Source organism: Hemitrygon akajei, chromosome 9, assembly GCF_048418815.1.
Source record: "Hemitrygon akajei chromosome 9, sHemAka1.3, whole genome shotgun sequence".
NCBI classification, from domain to species: Eukaryota; Metazoa; Chordata; class Chondrichthyes; order Myliobatiformes; family Dasyatidae; genus Hemitrygon; species Hemitrygon akajei.
In genome coordinates, this window is record NC_133132.1 from 158,329,041 (window position 1) to 158,344,152 (window position 15,112).

General features: G+C 41.6%; 1 protein-coding gene across 3 annotated transcripts in view; it reads left to right on the plus strand.

The window, feature by feature from the left end:
* Window positions 1-15,112, plus strand: part of tbc1d32 (TBC1 domain family, member 32) — a 220,380-nt gene that overhangs the window by 4,662 nt on the left and 200,606 nt on the right. For all 3 annotated transcript variants that reach the window (XM_073057379.1, XM_073057381.1, XM_073057380.1), the window contains exons 2-3: window positions 4,058-4,216; window positions 8,446-8,604. In XM_073057379.1, coding sequence (XP_072913480.1) covers window positions 4,058-4,216; window positions 8,446-8,604 — 318 coding nt within the window. The remainder of the gene's footprint in view (window positions 1-4,057; window positions 4,217-8,445; window positions 8,605-15,112) is intronic.

The following is a 15,112-nucleotide window of genomic DNA, read 5'->3' on the forward strand; positions in this document are numbered from 1 at the left end:
CTGGACCAGATGGACTACATGTAAGAGTCCTGAGAGAGGTTGCTGAAGCGATAATGGATGAATTGGTCATAATCTTTCAAGAATCGCTTGATTCTGGCATGGTCCCGGAGGACTGGAAGATTGTAAATGCCACTTCACTCTTCATGAAGGCAGGAAAGCAAAAGAAAGGAAGTTTACACCAATTAGCCCAACCTCAGTGGTTGGAAAAGTGTTGGAGTCTATTATTAAGGATGAGGTTTTGGAGTACTTGGAGACTAATGATAAAATTAGTCAAAGTCAGTATGGTTTCTGTATACGGAAAACTTGCCTGACAAATCTGTCAAGAGTTCTTCAAGGAAGTAATAAGCAGGATGGACAAAGAAGAGGCAGTGGATGTCATCTACTTCAATTTTCAGAAGGCATTTGATAAGTTGCCACACAGAAGGCTGCTTAGCAAGATAAAATCCAAAGGCATTACAGGAAAAATATTGGCATGGATAGCGGAATGGCTGACAGGCAGGAGGCAGTGAGTGGGATTAAAGAGGGCCTTTTCTGGTTGGCTTCTAGTGATTAGTGGTGTTCCCTGGGGTTCAGTATTGGGACCGCTACTTTTCACATTGTTTGTCAATGATTTGGGTAATGGAATTGATGACTTTATGACAAAGTTTGTGGATGATACAAAAATAGGTGGAGGGGTAGGTAGTACTGAGGAAATGATGTGATTGCAGCATAACTTAGACAAGCTAAAAGAATGGGCAAAAAAGTGGCAGATGGAATACACTGTTGGGAAATATACGATAATGCTTTTTGATAAAAGGAACAATAGTGCGGACTTATCTAAATGAGTTGAAGGTTCAGACATCAGAGGTGCAGAAGGATTTAGGAGTCCTCATGCAAGACTCCCAGAAGGTTAATTTACAGGTTGATTCTGTGATAAAGAAGGCAAAAGCAAGGTTGGCATTTATTTCAAGGGGAATAGAATTTAAAAACAAAGCGATAATGCTGAGGCGTTATAAGACACTATTCAGGCTGCTCTTGGAGTATTGTCAAACATGAGGATATCTGCAGATGCTGGAAATTCAAGCAACACACACAAAATGCTGGTGGAATGCAGCAGGCCAGGCAGCGTCTATAGGGAGAAGCGCTGTCGACGTTTCGGGCTGAGACCCTTCGTTAGGACTAACTTGGAGTATTGTCAACAGTTTTGGGCCCTGGAGAGAGTCCAGAGGAGGTTCACAAGAATGATTCTGGGAATGAAGGGGTTAACATATGAGGAACGTTTGGCAAAGTTGGGCCTGTACTCAGTGGAATTTAGAAGAATACTGGGGGGGGGGGGAGGTTTCTCATTGAACCCTACTGAATGTTGAAAGGACTAGACAAAGTGGATGTGGAGAGGATGTTTCCTGTGGTGAGGGTATACAGAACTAGAGGGCACAGCCTCAAAATTGAGGGGCGACCTGTTGGAACAGAGATAAGAAGGAATTTTTTTTAGACAGAATAGTGAACCTGTGGAATGCTCTGCCACAAATTGTGGTGGACCCCAAGTCCGTGGTTATATTTAAGGCCGAAGTTGATTGATGTTTTGAGATAAGAACATAAGAAATAGGAACAGGAGTAGGCTGTTTGGCCTGTCGAGCCTGCTCTGCCATTCAATAAGATCATGGCTGATCTGGCTATGGACTCATCTCCACCTACCTGCTTTTACCCCATAACCCTTAATTCTCCTACAATGCAAAAATCTATCCAATCTTGTCTTAAATACATTTACTGAGGTAGCCTCCATTGCTTCATTGGGCAGAGAATTCCACAGATTCACCACTCTCTGGGAAAAGCAGTTCCTCCTCATCTCTGTCCTAAATCTACTCCCCTGAATCTTGAGACTATGGCCCCTAATTCTAGTTGCACCTACCAGTGGAAACCACTTTCCTGTCTATCTTACCTATCCCTTTCTTAATTTAAATAATAATCTGATCTTCCATTTTTCCTTCCAAAGTAGATGACCTGGCATTTACCAACATTGTACTCCATCTGCCAGACCCTTGGCCACCTACTTGTTTATATCTCTCTGCAGACTCTGTATCTTCTGCACAGTTTGCTTTTCCACTCAATTTTGTGTCATCAGCAAACTTAGATACAGTACCTTCTTCCAGATCGTTAATGTTTATCATGAACATTTTTGGCTCAGCACCAACCCCTGCGGCACACTGCTCACCACTGATTGCCAACCAGAGAAACACCCATGTGGCTCAACTTTCTATTAATTAACTAATCCTCTATTCATAATGACGTATCAACCCCAACTCCATGCATCCTTATTTTATGGGCAAGTCTTTTATGTAAGACCTTATCGAATGCCTACTGGAAATGCAAGTAAATAACATCCACCTGTTTCCCTCTATCTACTGTGCTTGTTATATCTTCAAAGAACTCCAGTAACTTTGTCAAACAGGACTTGCTTTTCTGAATCCATGCTGTGTCTGCCTGATGGATCCATTTCTTTCCAGATGCCTCACTATTTCTTCTTCCGTGACCGATTAGGAAACTAAGGATATGGCAAGAAGGCAGATGTATAGGATTGAGTGGGATCCAGGATCAGCCATGATGGAATGGCAGAGCAGACTTGGTGGGCTGAATGGCCTAGTTCTGTTCCTGTGTCTTATATTCTTATTATCACTCAATCATCAGGCCCTTGAACCAGAGGGGATATCCGTGCTCAACTTCACTTCTCCCATCACTGAAATGTTCCTGTGGATTCACTTTCAAGGATTCTTAATCTCATATTTTTGATTTTTTTTATTATTATAATTTATTTTTGTATTTGCAGTTTGCTGCCTTTTGCTCACTTTTTGTACTCCCAGTTGGTGACTTCTTTCATTGATTCTATTATGGTTATTGGATTTATTAAGTATGCCCATAAAGTATGAATCTCAGGGTTGTATGTGGTGATGTATGTACTTAGATGATAAATTTTCTTTGAACTTTGGACATAATTGAGGGTGTTCTTGATTCCTGCTGTCAGCTGTAGAATTGTTTCTGAGAGTTTTGGTTGCTAACTTTCATATATATCACTGAATGTTGCTTCTGTTTGGTCAAAGTGGTATTACTATAGAGATGGGTATATATGTGCTAATAAGTGTTATTTTTTTGTCATCTGTTGTTATCCAAGATAAGTATCATGCTAGATTCTAATCAACTGTGTAAATGGTTCCTTTGTTGAACTCTGTAGTCTTTTTTGAAAACTTCATAACAGGAATCTCCATCTATCCAATCAAAGCACTGTTATCAATACATGAAGTAGAAAACTGGAAATCAAATTCTTCTAACTTAACTTGAAAAAATATGAATACGAGCACATGGTGAAGTGTCTCTTAGCTTTGTCTGCTTGTACTAACATTGATGGAGATGGGATTTTCAGGATACATTTATTTATTTCAAGTTCTAACACTTTTTTCTTGAAGCACATTTTCTATTCTGCATAGTACATTAGTCCATAAGACCATAAGATGTAGGAGCACAATTAGGCCATTTGGCCCATCGAGTCTGCTCTGCCATTTTATCATGGCTGATCCAATTTTTCTCTGAGCCTAATCTCATGCCATTTCCCCTCAATCCCTTCATGTCCTGCCCAATCAAGAATCTGTTAACTACTGGCTTAAATATACAGACTTGGCCTCATGGCTGCCTGTGGCATAGAATTCCACAGATTCACCATTCTCTGGCTGAAGAAATTCCTCTACTTCTCTGTTCTGAAAGGACACCCTTCTATTCTGAGGCTGTGTCCTCTGGTCTTAGATTCTCCCAACATAGGAAGCATCCTCTCCACATCCGCTCTGTCAAGGCCTTTCACCTGTGTTTATATTTTTTCATGCCTGGTGTCTGATTATTATGGAGATAGCATATACTTTGTTGCTCAGTTCAAAATACCTAATTGAGATTATCTCATGAGAGAAATTAATTTCATGTTTTCCACTTAGTTATTTCTGTTGCACTTTCTCATACCAATTATATAAATTGTAAATCAATAGCAGACTGTATTTTTCATGCTTAGAATTATGATTGTTTTGATTATTGTTTACAGCAAAATGCCCCATTTTTCCAGTGAGGATGGCTTGGGTCTTCAGTCTTTGGTTAGACAGCTGTTGAAGAGCATAAAGGAGAGAATCATGAGTGCACCTTCCTTCGAATGTGCAGAGGAGATCTTGCTACACTTGGAGGAAACAGATGAAAATTTTCATAAGTATGTTAAGAAATGACATTACTGGATGATTTGGATTGTGAATTAAAAATATGGTTAGAGCTCAGATTTGTTGGCCTGGTTTCTGAATTGTTGCTGCAACTGACATTTATCAATGTGCAATGTGTATTGAGGTATTTAGTAAAAACTTGCAAATAATATATTGGTAGTATATGGAGAAAACCAAGATTATTAGTTTAAATAACCCTGCAATCTCTGGATTTTCATTTATTTTCTACAGAAATTCTAAGTGGAGTAATCTTGGTTGTCAGTGTACAATGTCATAGAGAAAATGAAGTGAATTATTGTTTCCCTTTGAATTAAATATGCTGATTACTAATTTAATAAAATACATTTGTGTCATCTATTAAAGTAAATTACTCTATTTTTGGTCTGAACTTTTTGCTTGAAAAACATTTGGTCTGTAATGAAATTTAAATCAATTGTATTTTAATCACCTACAGTGTTTGTAAAAGTATTCAGTCCCCAACACTTTGTTCACATAAACTTAGCTGAGATTTTGACCAATTTAACTGGGAAGTTTTATTTGTGAATCACATGCTGCGTTTTTTTCCCCTACAATGGGGCCTCAAAACAGGGTAGACTGTAAAAGCATGAAAAACTAAACATTTAAAAACTGAAAAAGTCAGCAATTCAAAAGTATTCATCCCCCTTTGTTCAGTATTTAGTTGAACTACCTCTAGCAGCTACTAAAGTCAGTAGACTACTTGGATTAGTCTCTATTTGATTTGCACAATATGATGGAGCAAGATTTGCCCATTCCTCCCTGCAAATTGCTCAAGCTGTGCCAGCTTAGTTGGGGAGTGATGGTGGGCAGCAATCCTGACGTCTTGCCAGAGATGTTCAATCGGGTTAAAGTCAGGACTCTGACTGGACAACCCAAGGACATCAATTTTCTTCATTTGAAGCCACTCCGTGGTTGCTCTGGCAGTGTGCTTTGGATCATTGACTTGATGAAAGGTGAACTTTCTCCCCAGTTTAAGCTTTCTGGAAGAGCCTAGTAGGTTTTCATACAGGATCTCTATATTTAGCAGCGTTCATCTTTACATCAATCCTGACTAGAGTTCCTGTCCCTGCTGCTGAAAATCATCTCCAGAGCATGATGCTACTTCAATCATACTTTATAGTAAGGATGATGTTACCAGGTTGTTGCACAGTATTAGATTTATACCACATGTACTGACTGCTTAGTGTTGAGGCTAAAAAGTTCTACTTTAGTCTCAACTGACCACAAGACCTTCTTCAAAATCTTTGCAGTATCTTCTAAGTGATGCTTTGTAAAGTCTTTACAAGCAAGAATATGTTTTTTTTTAAAGCTTGGGCTTCTTCCTTGCCACCCTTCCAGAAATACTTTTTTTTGCAAGGCCTTAGAGATTGTAGACCCATGAACTTAATCTCCAGATGCAGCCACTGACTTATGCAGCTGTATCCTCTCTAACAAGTGCAATTTTTCTCTAGTGACTGAGTTTAGAGGGACAGCCTAACCTAGACAGTGTGGCTGTGGTTTCATAATTTTTCCACTTTTTCATGATAGTCTGCACTGAGCTCCAAGGTAAGTTCAGTGCCCTTGAGATAGTCTTGTACCCGTCCTTAGATTTGTGCTTCTCTATTATCATTTCTCTAACTTGTCTTGAATGCTCTTTTCCCTACAATTTGGTTTGGCCTGTTGAAAATCTACCATACTGTTGGACCTTACAGTATTTATTCTTTTGAATTCATTGAAGACATGATCATCAAATTTTCTTTCTTTTTATATCTTTTTATTAATTTTAAACAAACATATGAGAAACATAGATACAGAGAGTTTGAGAATACATAATTAATAGGTTAAAGTATAAATACAAATAGATGATAATCCATATATAATAACCTTCCAAACTCATAGTAATTACGAAAAAAGGAGTAAATAAGGAAAAAAAAACCTCAAAAAAAAACCTAACCAACATGGGCCATTGCATTATGTCAAGTATACTGAGCAGCATCAATAACTCTGTACCTCCATCCAAATAATTAAGGATAATAAAAGTAAGGTTTAGGAAAAGTCAGTTTAGCTCATATGAAAATGTTGAATAAATGGTCTCCAAGTTTCTTCAAATTTAATTGAAGGGTCAAAAACAACACTTCTAATTTTTTCTAAGCTCAAACAACAAATAGTTTGAGAAAACCACTGAAATATGGTTGGAGGATTAATTTCTTTCCAATTCAATAGGATAGATCTTCCAGCCATTAACGTAACAAATGCAATCATCCACCGAGCTGAGGGGGATAAACAACTATTATCCACCGTTGGTAAACCAAAAATTGCAGTAATAGGATGCAGTTGCAATTAAATATTCAGAACTTTTGAAATAATATCAAAAATATCTTTCCAATAATTTTGCAAGCAGGGGCAAGACCAAAACATGTGGGTCAATGAAGCAATTTCAGAATGACATCTGTCACAGGTTGGATTAACATAAGAATAAAATCGAGCAAGTTTATCCTTAGACATGTGAGCCCTATGTACAACCTTAAATTGTATTAAGGCATGTTTAGCACAAATAGAAGAAGAATTGACTAATTGTAAAATTTTCTCCCACTGCTCAGTGGGTATAAGACAATGAAGTTCGTTTTCCCATTCCTTCTTAATTTTTCCTGATACTTCTGGCTGTACTTTCATGATCATATTATAAATGATGGCTACTAAACCCTTCTGGCAAGGATTCAGAGCTAAAAAATTTTCCGTAATGTCCATTGGACATAATTTCGGAAAAAACTGTAACATGTTATTCAAGAAATTTCTAATTTGCAAGTATCTAAAAAAATGAGTTTTAGGCAAATTATATTTATTAGATAGCTGTTCAAAGGACATAAAACTATTGTCTAAAAAAGATCACGAAAACATGTTATATAGATAGATAGATAGATACTTTATTCATCCCCATGGGGAAATTCAACTTTTTTTCCAATGTCCCATACACTTTTGTTTTGTTTTGTTTTGCATAATACAAAGGCTTGATCCATAAAAGAGGGCAGAAAAAAAAGTTAGATATAATAGAGCTTGATAAGATAAACTTATTCAAGCCAAAGAATTTACAAAATTGAAACCATATTCGTAATGTATGTTTAACTATAGGATTGATTATTTGTTTATTCAATTTAGATAAAGCAAAAGGAAGCGAAGATCCTAAAATAGAAAACAATGAGAAGTCTTGTACAGATTTACATTCCAAATTTACCCATTATGGGCAAGATACTATAATCGATTCTTGTGTCCAAAATATTAAATATCGAATATTAACTGCCCAATAGTAAAATCTCAGGTTTGGCAAAGCCAAACCACCCTCCTTCTTAGGCTTCTGTAAATATTTTTTACTTAATCTAGGATTTTTATTCTGCCACACATACGAGGATATTTTGGAGTCAATAATATCAAAAAAAGATTTAGGAATAAAAACTGGTAATGCTTGGAATAATTATAAAAATTTGGGCAATACTATCATCTTAATAGCATTAATTTGACCAACCAATGACAAAGATAATGGGGACCACCTGGTAACAAGTTGCTTGATCATCAAGTTTTCTACGTTAACAAATTGGGTGAGTTGGAAAGGTAATAGTATATTGCACCTGAGGAAAGTTAGCATAGTGGTTATAAAGGGGATGAAGATTTTTTTCAGCCTTACAAATTTGGTTTTTAATTTTTAGCTGACAGGTTTTGGAATTTTTACTTTGATTTGACATGATGCACTATGTTTTGTAGATTAGCTCAAAAATCTTAAGTATATTTAAAATTTAGGAAATGAGACAGTAAAATTTAAAAATTGCTGTGGGGACTGAATACTTTCTCAAGGAACATAATTTGCAATTCTGTACAGATACCAATAATAAGTTGCATACTACATAAGGGCAATGAAAGTAGAATTAGAAATATCTTTACTCCTTGAATAACATACAAACGTAGATTGTGACATCTTTTTCACCATTATTGATGTGGAGTTAGAAAGAAATAATATTGTTTGCAATATGTGCATATAAAGTATATTTATCTTTTATATTTAAGTAAGAATTATGTAGAAAGCTTTTTCAACATGTTATGACTTATGCAGTTTACAATATCAATTAAAGTGTTTCTGGTACACATTAATAAACTAACAAACTAATTTGGAGAACTTACTAATTTTATGTGGTATGAGTATTAATTTCTTTTTGTCTATTTTCTGAAATTTAAGTTATGAATTGGTGAAGTACCTGCGGAACCATATTGATGAAGTACTGGGCTCCGTGATTGAGAAAGAGACTGAGAAATGTACTGGAGACAGCAGAACTTTAGTTTCTGGTCAAGATACACTTGTTCAACAAGTTACAAGAAGCATTCGAGAATCGAAAGAGTAAGTTATATGCAGCTTGCTTCAGAAATTCTTCCCTATTTTTCTTAGAAAAGGCTACTAAGGAGGCAAAATTTAGCTTTTTGACATGCATAAGCTTACTTAAATCTTGCTTCAAAACTAGAAATGATAGTTGGTTTTTGATATTAACTTGTGATTTTACTGGAGAGGATGTGGAGGAGATTTGACAGAATGTTGTCTAAATTTGAGAATTTCATTTGTTAAGAGAGATTGGATAAACTGGGATTATTTTTCTGTTGTGGAGAAGATTAAGAATTGAACTGATCGAGGAATATACAATTAAGAAGGGATTAGATAGAACGGTAGATAGAACGTTGTCAGAGCCGGGGGATGCAGTGGAGGTAAATTCCTATCTATAAAATGCTGCCAATGGCGTGTATCTCACATAACCTCTAAAAGCCAAGCCGAACCTCTGGTCTTCGTGTATAGCTTAGCTACTAAGCCCAGAGGAAACATTTCTCCTGATAGGAGAAGAGGCAAAGATGGGTTATTGGTACCTTAAAATCAGTCACTTTGCGCAGATCGGTCATATCAGCCGTGTTTGGCAGCTCATCCAGGAGAAGGAAAACTCTGATCTCAAACCTCCACTGCTATTCCCTCTTATGGATAAGGCTTCAGGAGTCAACCTAAGGAAAAATCCAAAGTTGTAGTAACTAAGGCAGTTCTACATTGAGTTCAAAGCTGAATAGCAACTCCTGTGACAGCATCGGTGCCAAACTGTATCAGCCTCCTTTGGAAACATCAGGTGAGTGGAGAGGGAAGCCTGCTGCATTGGCAACAGCTTGATCTCCATATCATATTATCTTGGCTTGTGTATCACATATAGCGAGCCTCAGGCGAAGTGGACAGTAAGAATCTTTTCTTTGTGGTGGTAAGACAAAAAGTGCTTGAGTTTAAAGTCGGCCCTTTAGAGGGGATGTGGGAGGGAAGTTTTCACATGGAGAAAGATTGGAATTGGGAACACATTGTCTGAAGAGATGGTAGAAGCAGATCCTTACATAACCTGTAAGAAGCATATATACAAGCACTCGAATCACCAGCCATTGAAGGCCATGGACTGAATGTGAGTGAGTAGGATTACTATAGCTTGGTATAATGGTTGGCATGGATATCGTGCTGAAGAGCTTTTGTTCTGTGCTGTACAATCTGATTACTATCATGCATACAAATTTTCCTCAGTTTAGAAATGCATGACTTATGTGCAGCCCACACATACAGTAAGGATTTTGGGAGACCATAGATCTGTCAGATGTTGCAGGATAGCAGGCATCTTCTTCATTTTGGGAACTCATTGCAAGGTGTTTGAGTTGTAGACTCATCTTTGTCACAAGTAGCTGACTGTTTATTTTGAGACCATTACCTCTGGTTCTGCACACCTTAAACAGAAAAAAAACATGAATTCTGCATCAAAACGGTAAATCCTCAGAAAAATTTGACATGCTTCGATGAGATCAATTCTCTTTCTCCCAAAATGAGGGCGGTTTAGGCCAATCTGCGTAAACTGTCCTCATAAGATAAATCACTATCCCAGGAATGCATCTTGTGAACCTTTGATCAATCCCTATGTTGTGAGTACTGTATATATTTCCTTAAGTAGAGGTACCAGACCTGCACAAAATATTCCTGATGGGGTCTTGGCAGGAATCTGTATAATTGATGTACGGGACCTCTCATCTTGTATTCAAATTTTCTTGCTGTTAAGGCCAACATTTATCTTTACTTTGAAATTTATTGCTGTTACTATCTCTTCTTTCAGTTAGTCCTGACGAAGGGTTTCGGCCTGAAACGTCAACTGCACTTCTTCCTATAGATGCTGCTTGGCCTGCTGCGTTCCACCAGCAATTGTGTATGTTGCTAGAGTTAATGACCCCTTCCTGTTCCTAACTTCCACCCACAGGCACTCAAAAGACAATCCCTCCATGACTTCCCCCTTTTCTGCAGCCGTGACACTATCTCTGATCAGCAGTGCCACGCCCTCACCTCTATTGCCTCCCTCCCTGTCCTTTCTGAAACATCTAAAGCCTGGCACTCAAAGTAACCATTCCTGCTCCTGAGCCATCCAAGTCTCTGTAATGGCTCCAAGTACTGATCCACGCTCTAAGCTCATCTGCTTTGCATTGATCCTCCTTGCATTAAAGTAGACACATCTTAAAACATTGGTCTGAGCGTATCCCTTCTTTATCACCTGCCTATCCTCCCTCTTGCACTGTCTCCAAGCTTTCTCTATTTGTGAGCCAACCATCCTGTCCTCCTCCTCTTCAGGTCGGTTCTCACCACCACCATCAGTTCTAGTTTAAACTCTCCCCAATAGGGTTAACAAACCTCCCTGCCAGGATATTGGTTCCCCTCTGATTCAAGTGCAACTTGTCCTTTTTGTATAGGTCACTGTTGCCCAAAAGAGGTCCCAATGATCCAAAAATCTGAATCTCTGCCTCCTGCTCCAATCCCTCAGCCACGTATTTATCCTCCACCTCACTCTATTCCTATACTTACTGTCGCATGACACATGCAGTAATCCCGAGATTTCTACCTTTGTGGTCCTGCTTCTCAACTTCCTTCCTAACTCCCTGTAGTCTGTTTTCAGGACCTCCTCCCTTTTCCTACCTATGTCATTGGTACAAATATGTACCACAACCTCTAGCTGTTCACCTTTCCACTTCAGGATATCGTGGACACAATCAGAAACATCCCAGACCCTGGCACCTGGGAGGTAAACTACCATCTGTGTTTCTTTCCTGCATCCACAGAATCTCCTGTCTGACCCCCTAACTACAGAGTCCCCTATCACTGCTGCCTTCTTCCTTTCACTACCCTTCTGAGCCACAGGGCAGACTCTGTGCCAGAGGAGCGGCCACTGTTATTCCCCCTAGGTAGGTCGTTCCCCCCCCCCCCCCAACAGCACTCAAACAGGAGTGTTAAGGGGGACAGCCACAGGGGTACTCTCTTGTATCTGACTCTTGCTCTTCCCCCTCCTGACCCAATTATCTGTCTCCCGAGGCCCCAGTGTGACTACTTGCCTATAGCTCCTTTCTATCACCTCCTCACTTTCCCTGACCAGACGAAGGTCGTCAAGCTGCACCTCCAGTTCTCTAACACGGTCCCTAAGGATCTGCAGCTGGACACACGTTGCATAGATGTGGCTGTCTGGGAGGCTGGGAGTCTCCTGGACTTCCTACATCTGACACCCAGTACAGAACACCGACCTCCCAGACATATTTCCTGTGGCTCACAAGTACCTTACCTTGTATCGACCCGTTAATCACCAAAGCCATCTACTCTGTCACCCGCTCTATAAAGCTGTCCTCTTTTTAAACTTTTCTCTCTGGTCTAACTCGCTGACGTCCATGCACTTGAACAGTAGTCATGCCTCGATCAAACTGCTGAAGAAAAACCTGTCGTCTTAACATAGAACATAGAATGGTACAGCACAGTACAGGCCTTTTGGCCCACAATATTGTGCCGACCCTTAAACCCTGCCTCCCATATATCCCCTTCACCTTAAATTCCTCCATATACCAGTCTAGTAGTCTCTTAAATTTCACTAGTATATCTGCCTCCGCCACTGACTCAGGCAGGGCATTCCACACACCAACCACTCTCTAAGTAAAAAACCTTCCTCTAATATCCCCCTTGAACTTTCCACCCCTTACCTTAAAGCCATGTCCTCTTGTATTGAGCAGTGGTGCCCTGGGGAAGAGGCACTGGCTGTCCACTCTATCTATTCCTCTTAATATCTTGTATACCTGTATCATTTGGTTAGTTCCCGCCCCTTAGCGAAAGGCGAGAGTTCTGAATTGGCATCTGCCATTACCTCCCAGGCGAGAAAGGCAGAGGGACCCTGCCAGAGGATAAGAATTTTCTCTGGGATAACACCCACCCCCGAAGGTGAAGAGGATTATGAGACGTGGATAGAGCAAATGATGCAGTTGTTAAGTGAGTGGCAGTGCTTGGACGAGGAAAAGTGACAGCGATTGGTTGAAAGTTTGTGGGGAATGGCGGCTGGGGTAGTGCGCGGTGTGAAGGATAACCAGCCCGCTGTCACTCTGAATGACTATCTCAAGGCCTTGGAAAGTGTTTTTGGCATGACCGGGAGCTCTTCAGCGAGTTTCAAAACATGAGTCAGGAGCAGGGTGAGAAGCTCTCCATGTACCTTTTTCAGCTAGAGAGACAGCTTAGTGGGCTGCGGCGCCGGGGGGGGGGGGGGGGGGGGGAGGGGGTGGGTCATTTGGGCTGAGCGAGTGGATCAGTTAAGGATAGATCAGGTAACTAGGAATGTCCAGGCTGAGGACAAGATTGCTTGGAGTCTCTGGCAGTCCTATAAAACGTGCCCTCCTCCGACGTTCGTTCAGTTGATCAGAGACGTGAGGGGGGATGAGAACGCATTGAGGCTGTGGGAGGACAATGTCAGTAGGGTGAAATCCTCAGATGCAGCCCTTGGTGGGGAAGTGATCGGAGCCGGCTCCACCCGGAAATTGATAAAGGAAATGGTGGCCGAGCTGAGAACTGAGAGGTCGGTAGGGAGGGCTTCCCCCCTCAGGATGGACAGCGCAGAGGGCTGCGAGTGGCGGGGGGTCCGTGAGAAGAGGGGTGGCTGGTAGCGTGTGCTATAACTGTGGGAAAGAAGGACACTTCTGGCGGGAATGTGAGTGGCAGGGGGTGTGCTATAACTGTGGGAAAGAGGGACATTTTCGGAGAGTATGTGAGTGGCAGGGAGCCCCCTCGGGGCAAGTCCCCAGGCATCCAAGCAGGGAGAGGTGTTGGGAAACTTAGAGGAGACCCAGTGAAGGAACAGCCTGGTGTCTCTAGGGGAGCACGTTCCCTTGTACCAAGGAACCCCCGAAAGTAAAAGACCCGATTCCGGAAGGGTTAGTGGGACCCCGATCCAGCGTGTCGCTACGGATAGAAGGAAACTATGCTAAAGCCATACTCGGCACTGGGTCACAGGTCATGGTACTATACTGTTCCTTTTACAACCAGTATTTAAAGCATTTGCCCTTGACCCCATTCAGTGCGCTGGAGATTTGGGGAGTCAGTGCTGGTGATTATCTGTATGATGGGTATTTGTCAGTGAGACTGGAGTTTTCAGAAGCCGATGTGGGAGTGTCCGAAGTTCTGGAGACATTAGTACTGGTTTGTCCAGACCCGGTTGACGGGGGGTGCCTCAATTCTGGTGGGGACCAACACCCCTGTGGTGCAGAAGCTCATGGGGACCTGACAGGAAAGGGCGGGTGAGAACTTTTTGGAGACCCGGGCTGTGCACCCAGTGTTTTGAGCTGCTTTTGAGGAAGTGCAGAGCCATCCTGGGCTGGATACTGAATTTAAGCGAGGGACTGTGTGGTGCACCCAGTCAAAGTCTAAGGTAATAAGTAAGGCCCAGGGAAGTAGTGAGAGTGATGGGAACCCCCAGATTTCCCTGAGTGCCTGATTGTGAGGCCCTTTTAGTGGGCGCCCCGGAAGACCTCGACGGGGGAGTCGTGATTTCCCGCTGGGGTGCTGGTGAGGCCTGAAGTGCAGAGGCCCTCGGTGGTACTGGCAAGCAGGATGGCTGTGATTGTCAGGAACACTACAAAGAGAGAAATCTCCTTTAAGAGAGGGATGCCGCTAGTGCATTTGTTCCCGGTGACTGTAATGTCTAGGCCCACTGGGGGGAAATTATTGGAAAACAGAGGAAAGCTGACTGCTGAGGCCTTTAACTTTGGGGACTCTCCTGTGCCACCGGCTGGGAAGCAAAGGTTGGTGGAGAAGATGTTGAAGCTGGAAGATGTTCTTTCCCTTGGTGAGTTTGATGTGGGCTGTTCCAAGAGCACTCGCCATGCCATCTGGGTGACTGAGGACACCCTGTTTAGAGAGAGATCATGGCGACTGGCTCCTGCAGATGTGGAAGATGTGCACCAGCACCTGCGTACGTTGAAGGAAGCTGGGGGCATCTCTGAATCCTGAAGCCCTTATGCATCCACAATGGTAGTGACCCAGAAGAAGGATGGAAAGGTATGCATGTGTGTGGATTATAGGATCCTGAACCGGCGCACTGTCTCTGACCAGTATATGGTCCCGAGGGTCAAAGATGCACTGGCCTGTCTGAGTGGTGCAAAGTGGTTTAGTGTGCTGGACTTGAGGAGTGGATATTACCAGATCCCGATGAGTGAGGCCGACAAAGAGAAGACGGGGCATTTATATGCCCTCTGGGATTTTTCCAGTTTGAAAGGATGCCCAGGGCATATTGGGAGCCCCTGCCACCTTCCAGAGGGTCATGGAGAAGATGGTGGGGGATATGAATTTGCCTGAAGTGGTGGTGTATTTGGATGACTTGATAGTATTCGGATCCACCTTGGAAGAACATGAAGCGAAGGTGCTAAGCTGACTGAAGGAGGAAGGGTTAAAACTCTCCCTGGACAAGTGCCAGTTCTGCAAGATGTCTGTTAGCTATTTTGGGCACATAATCTCGTGGGATGGAGTAGCTACAGACCCGGCTAAGATAGAAGAGGTGACC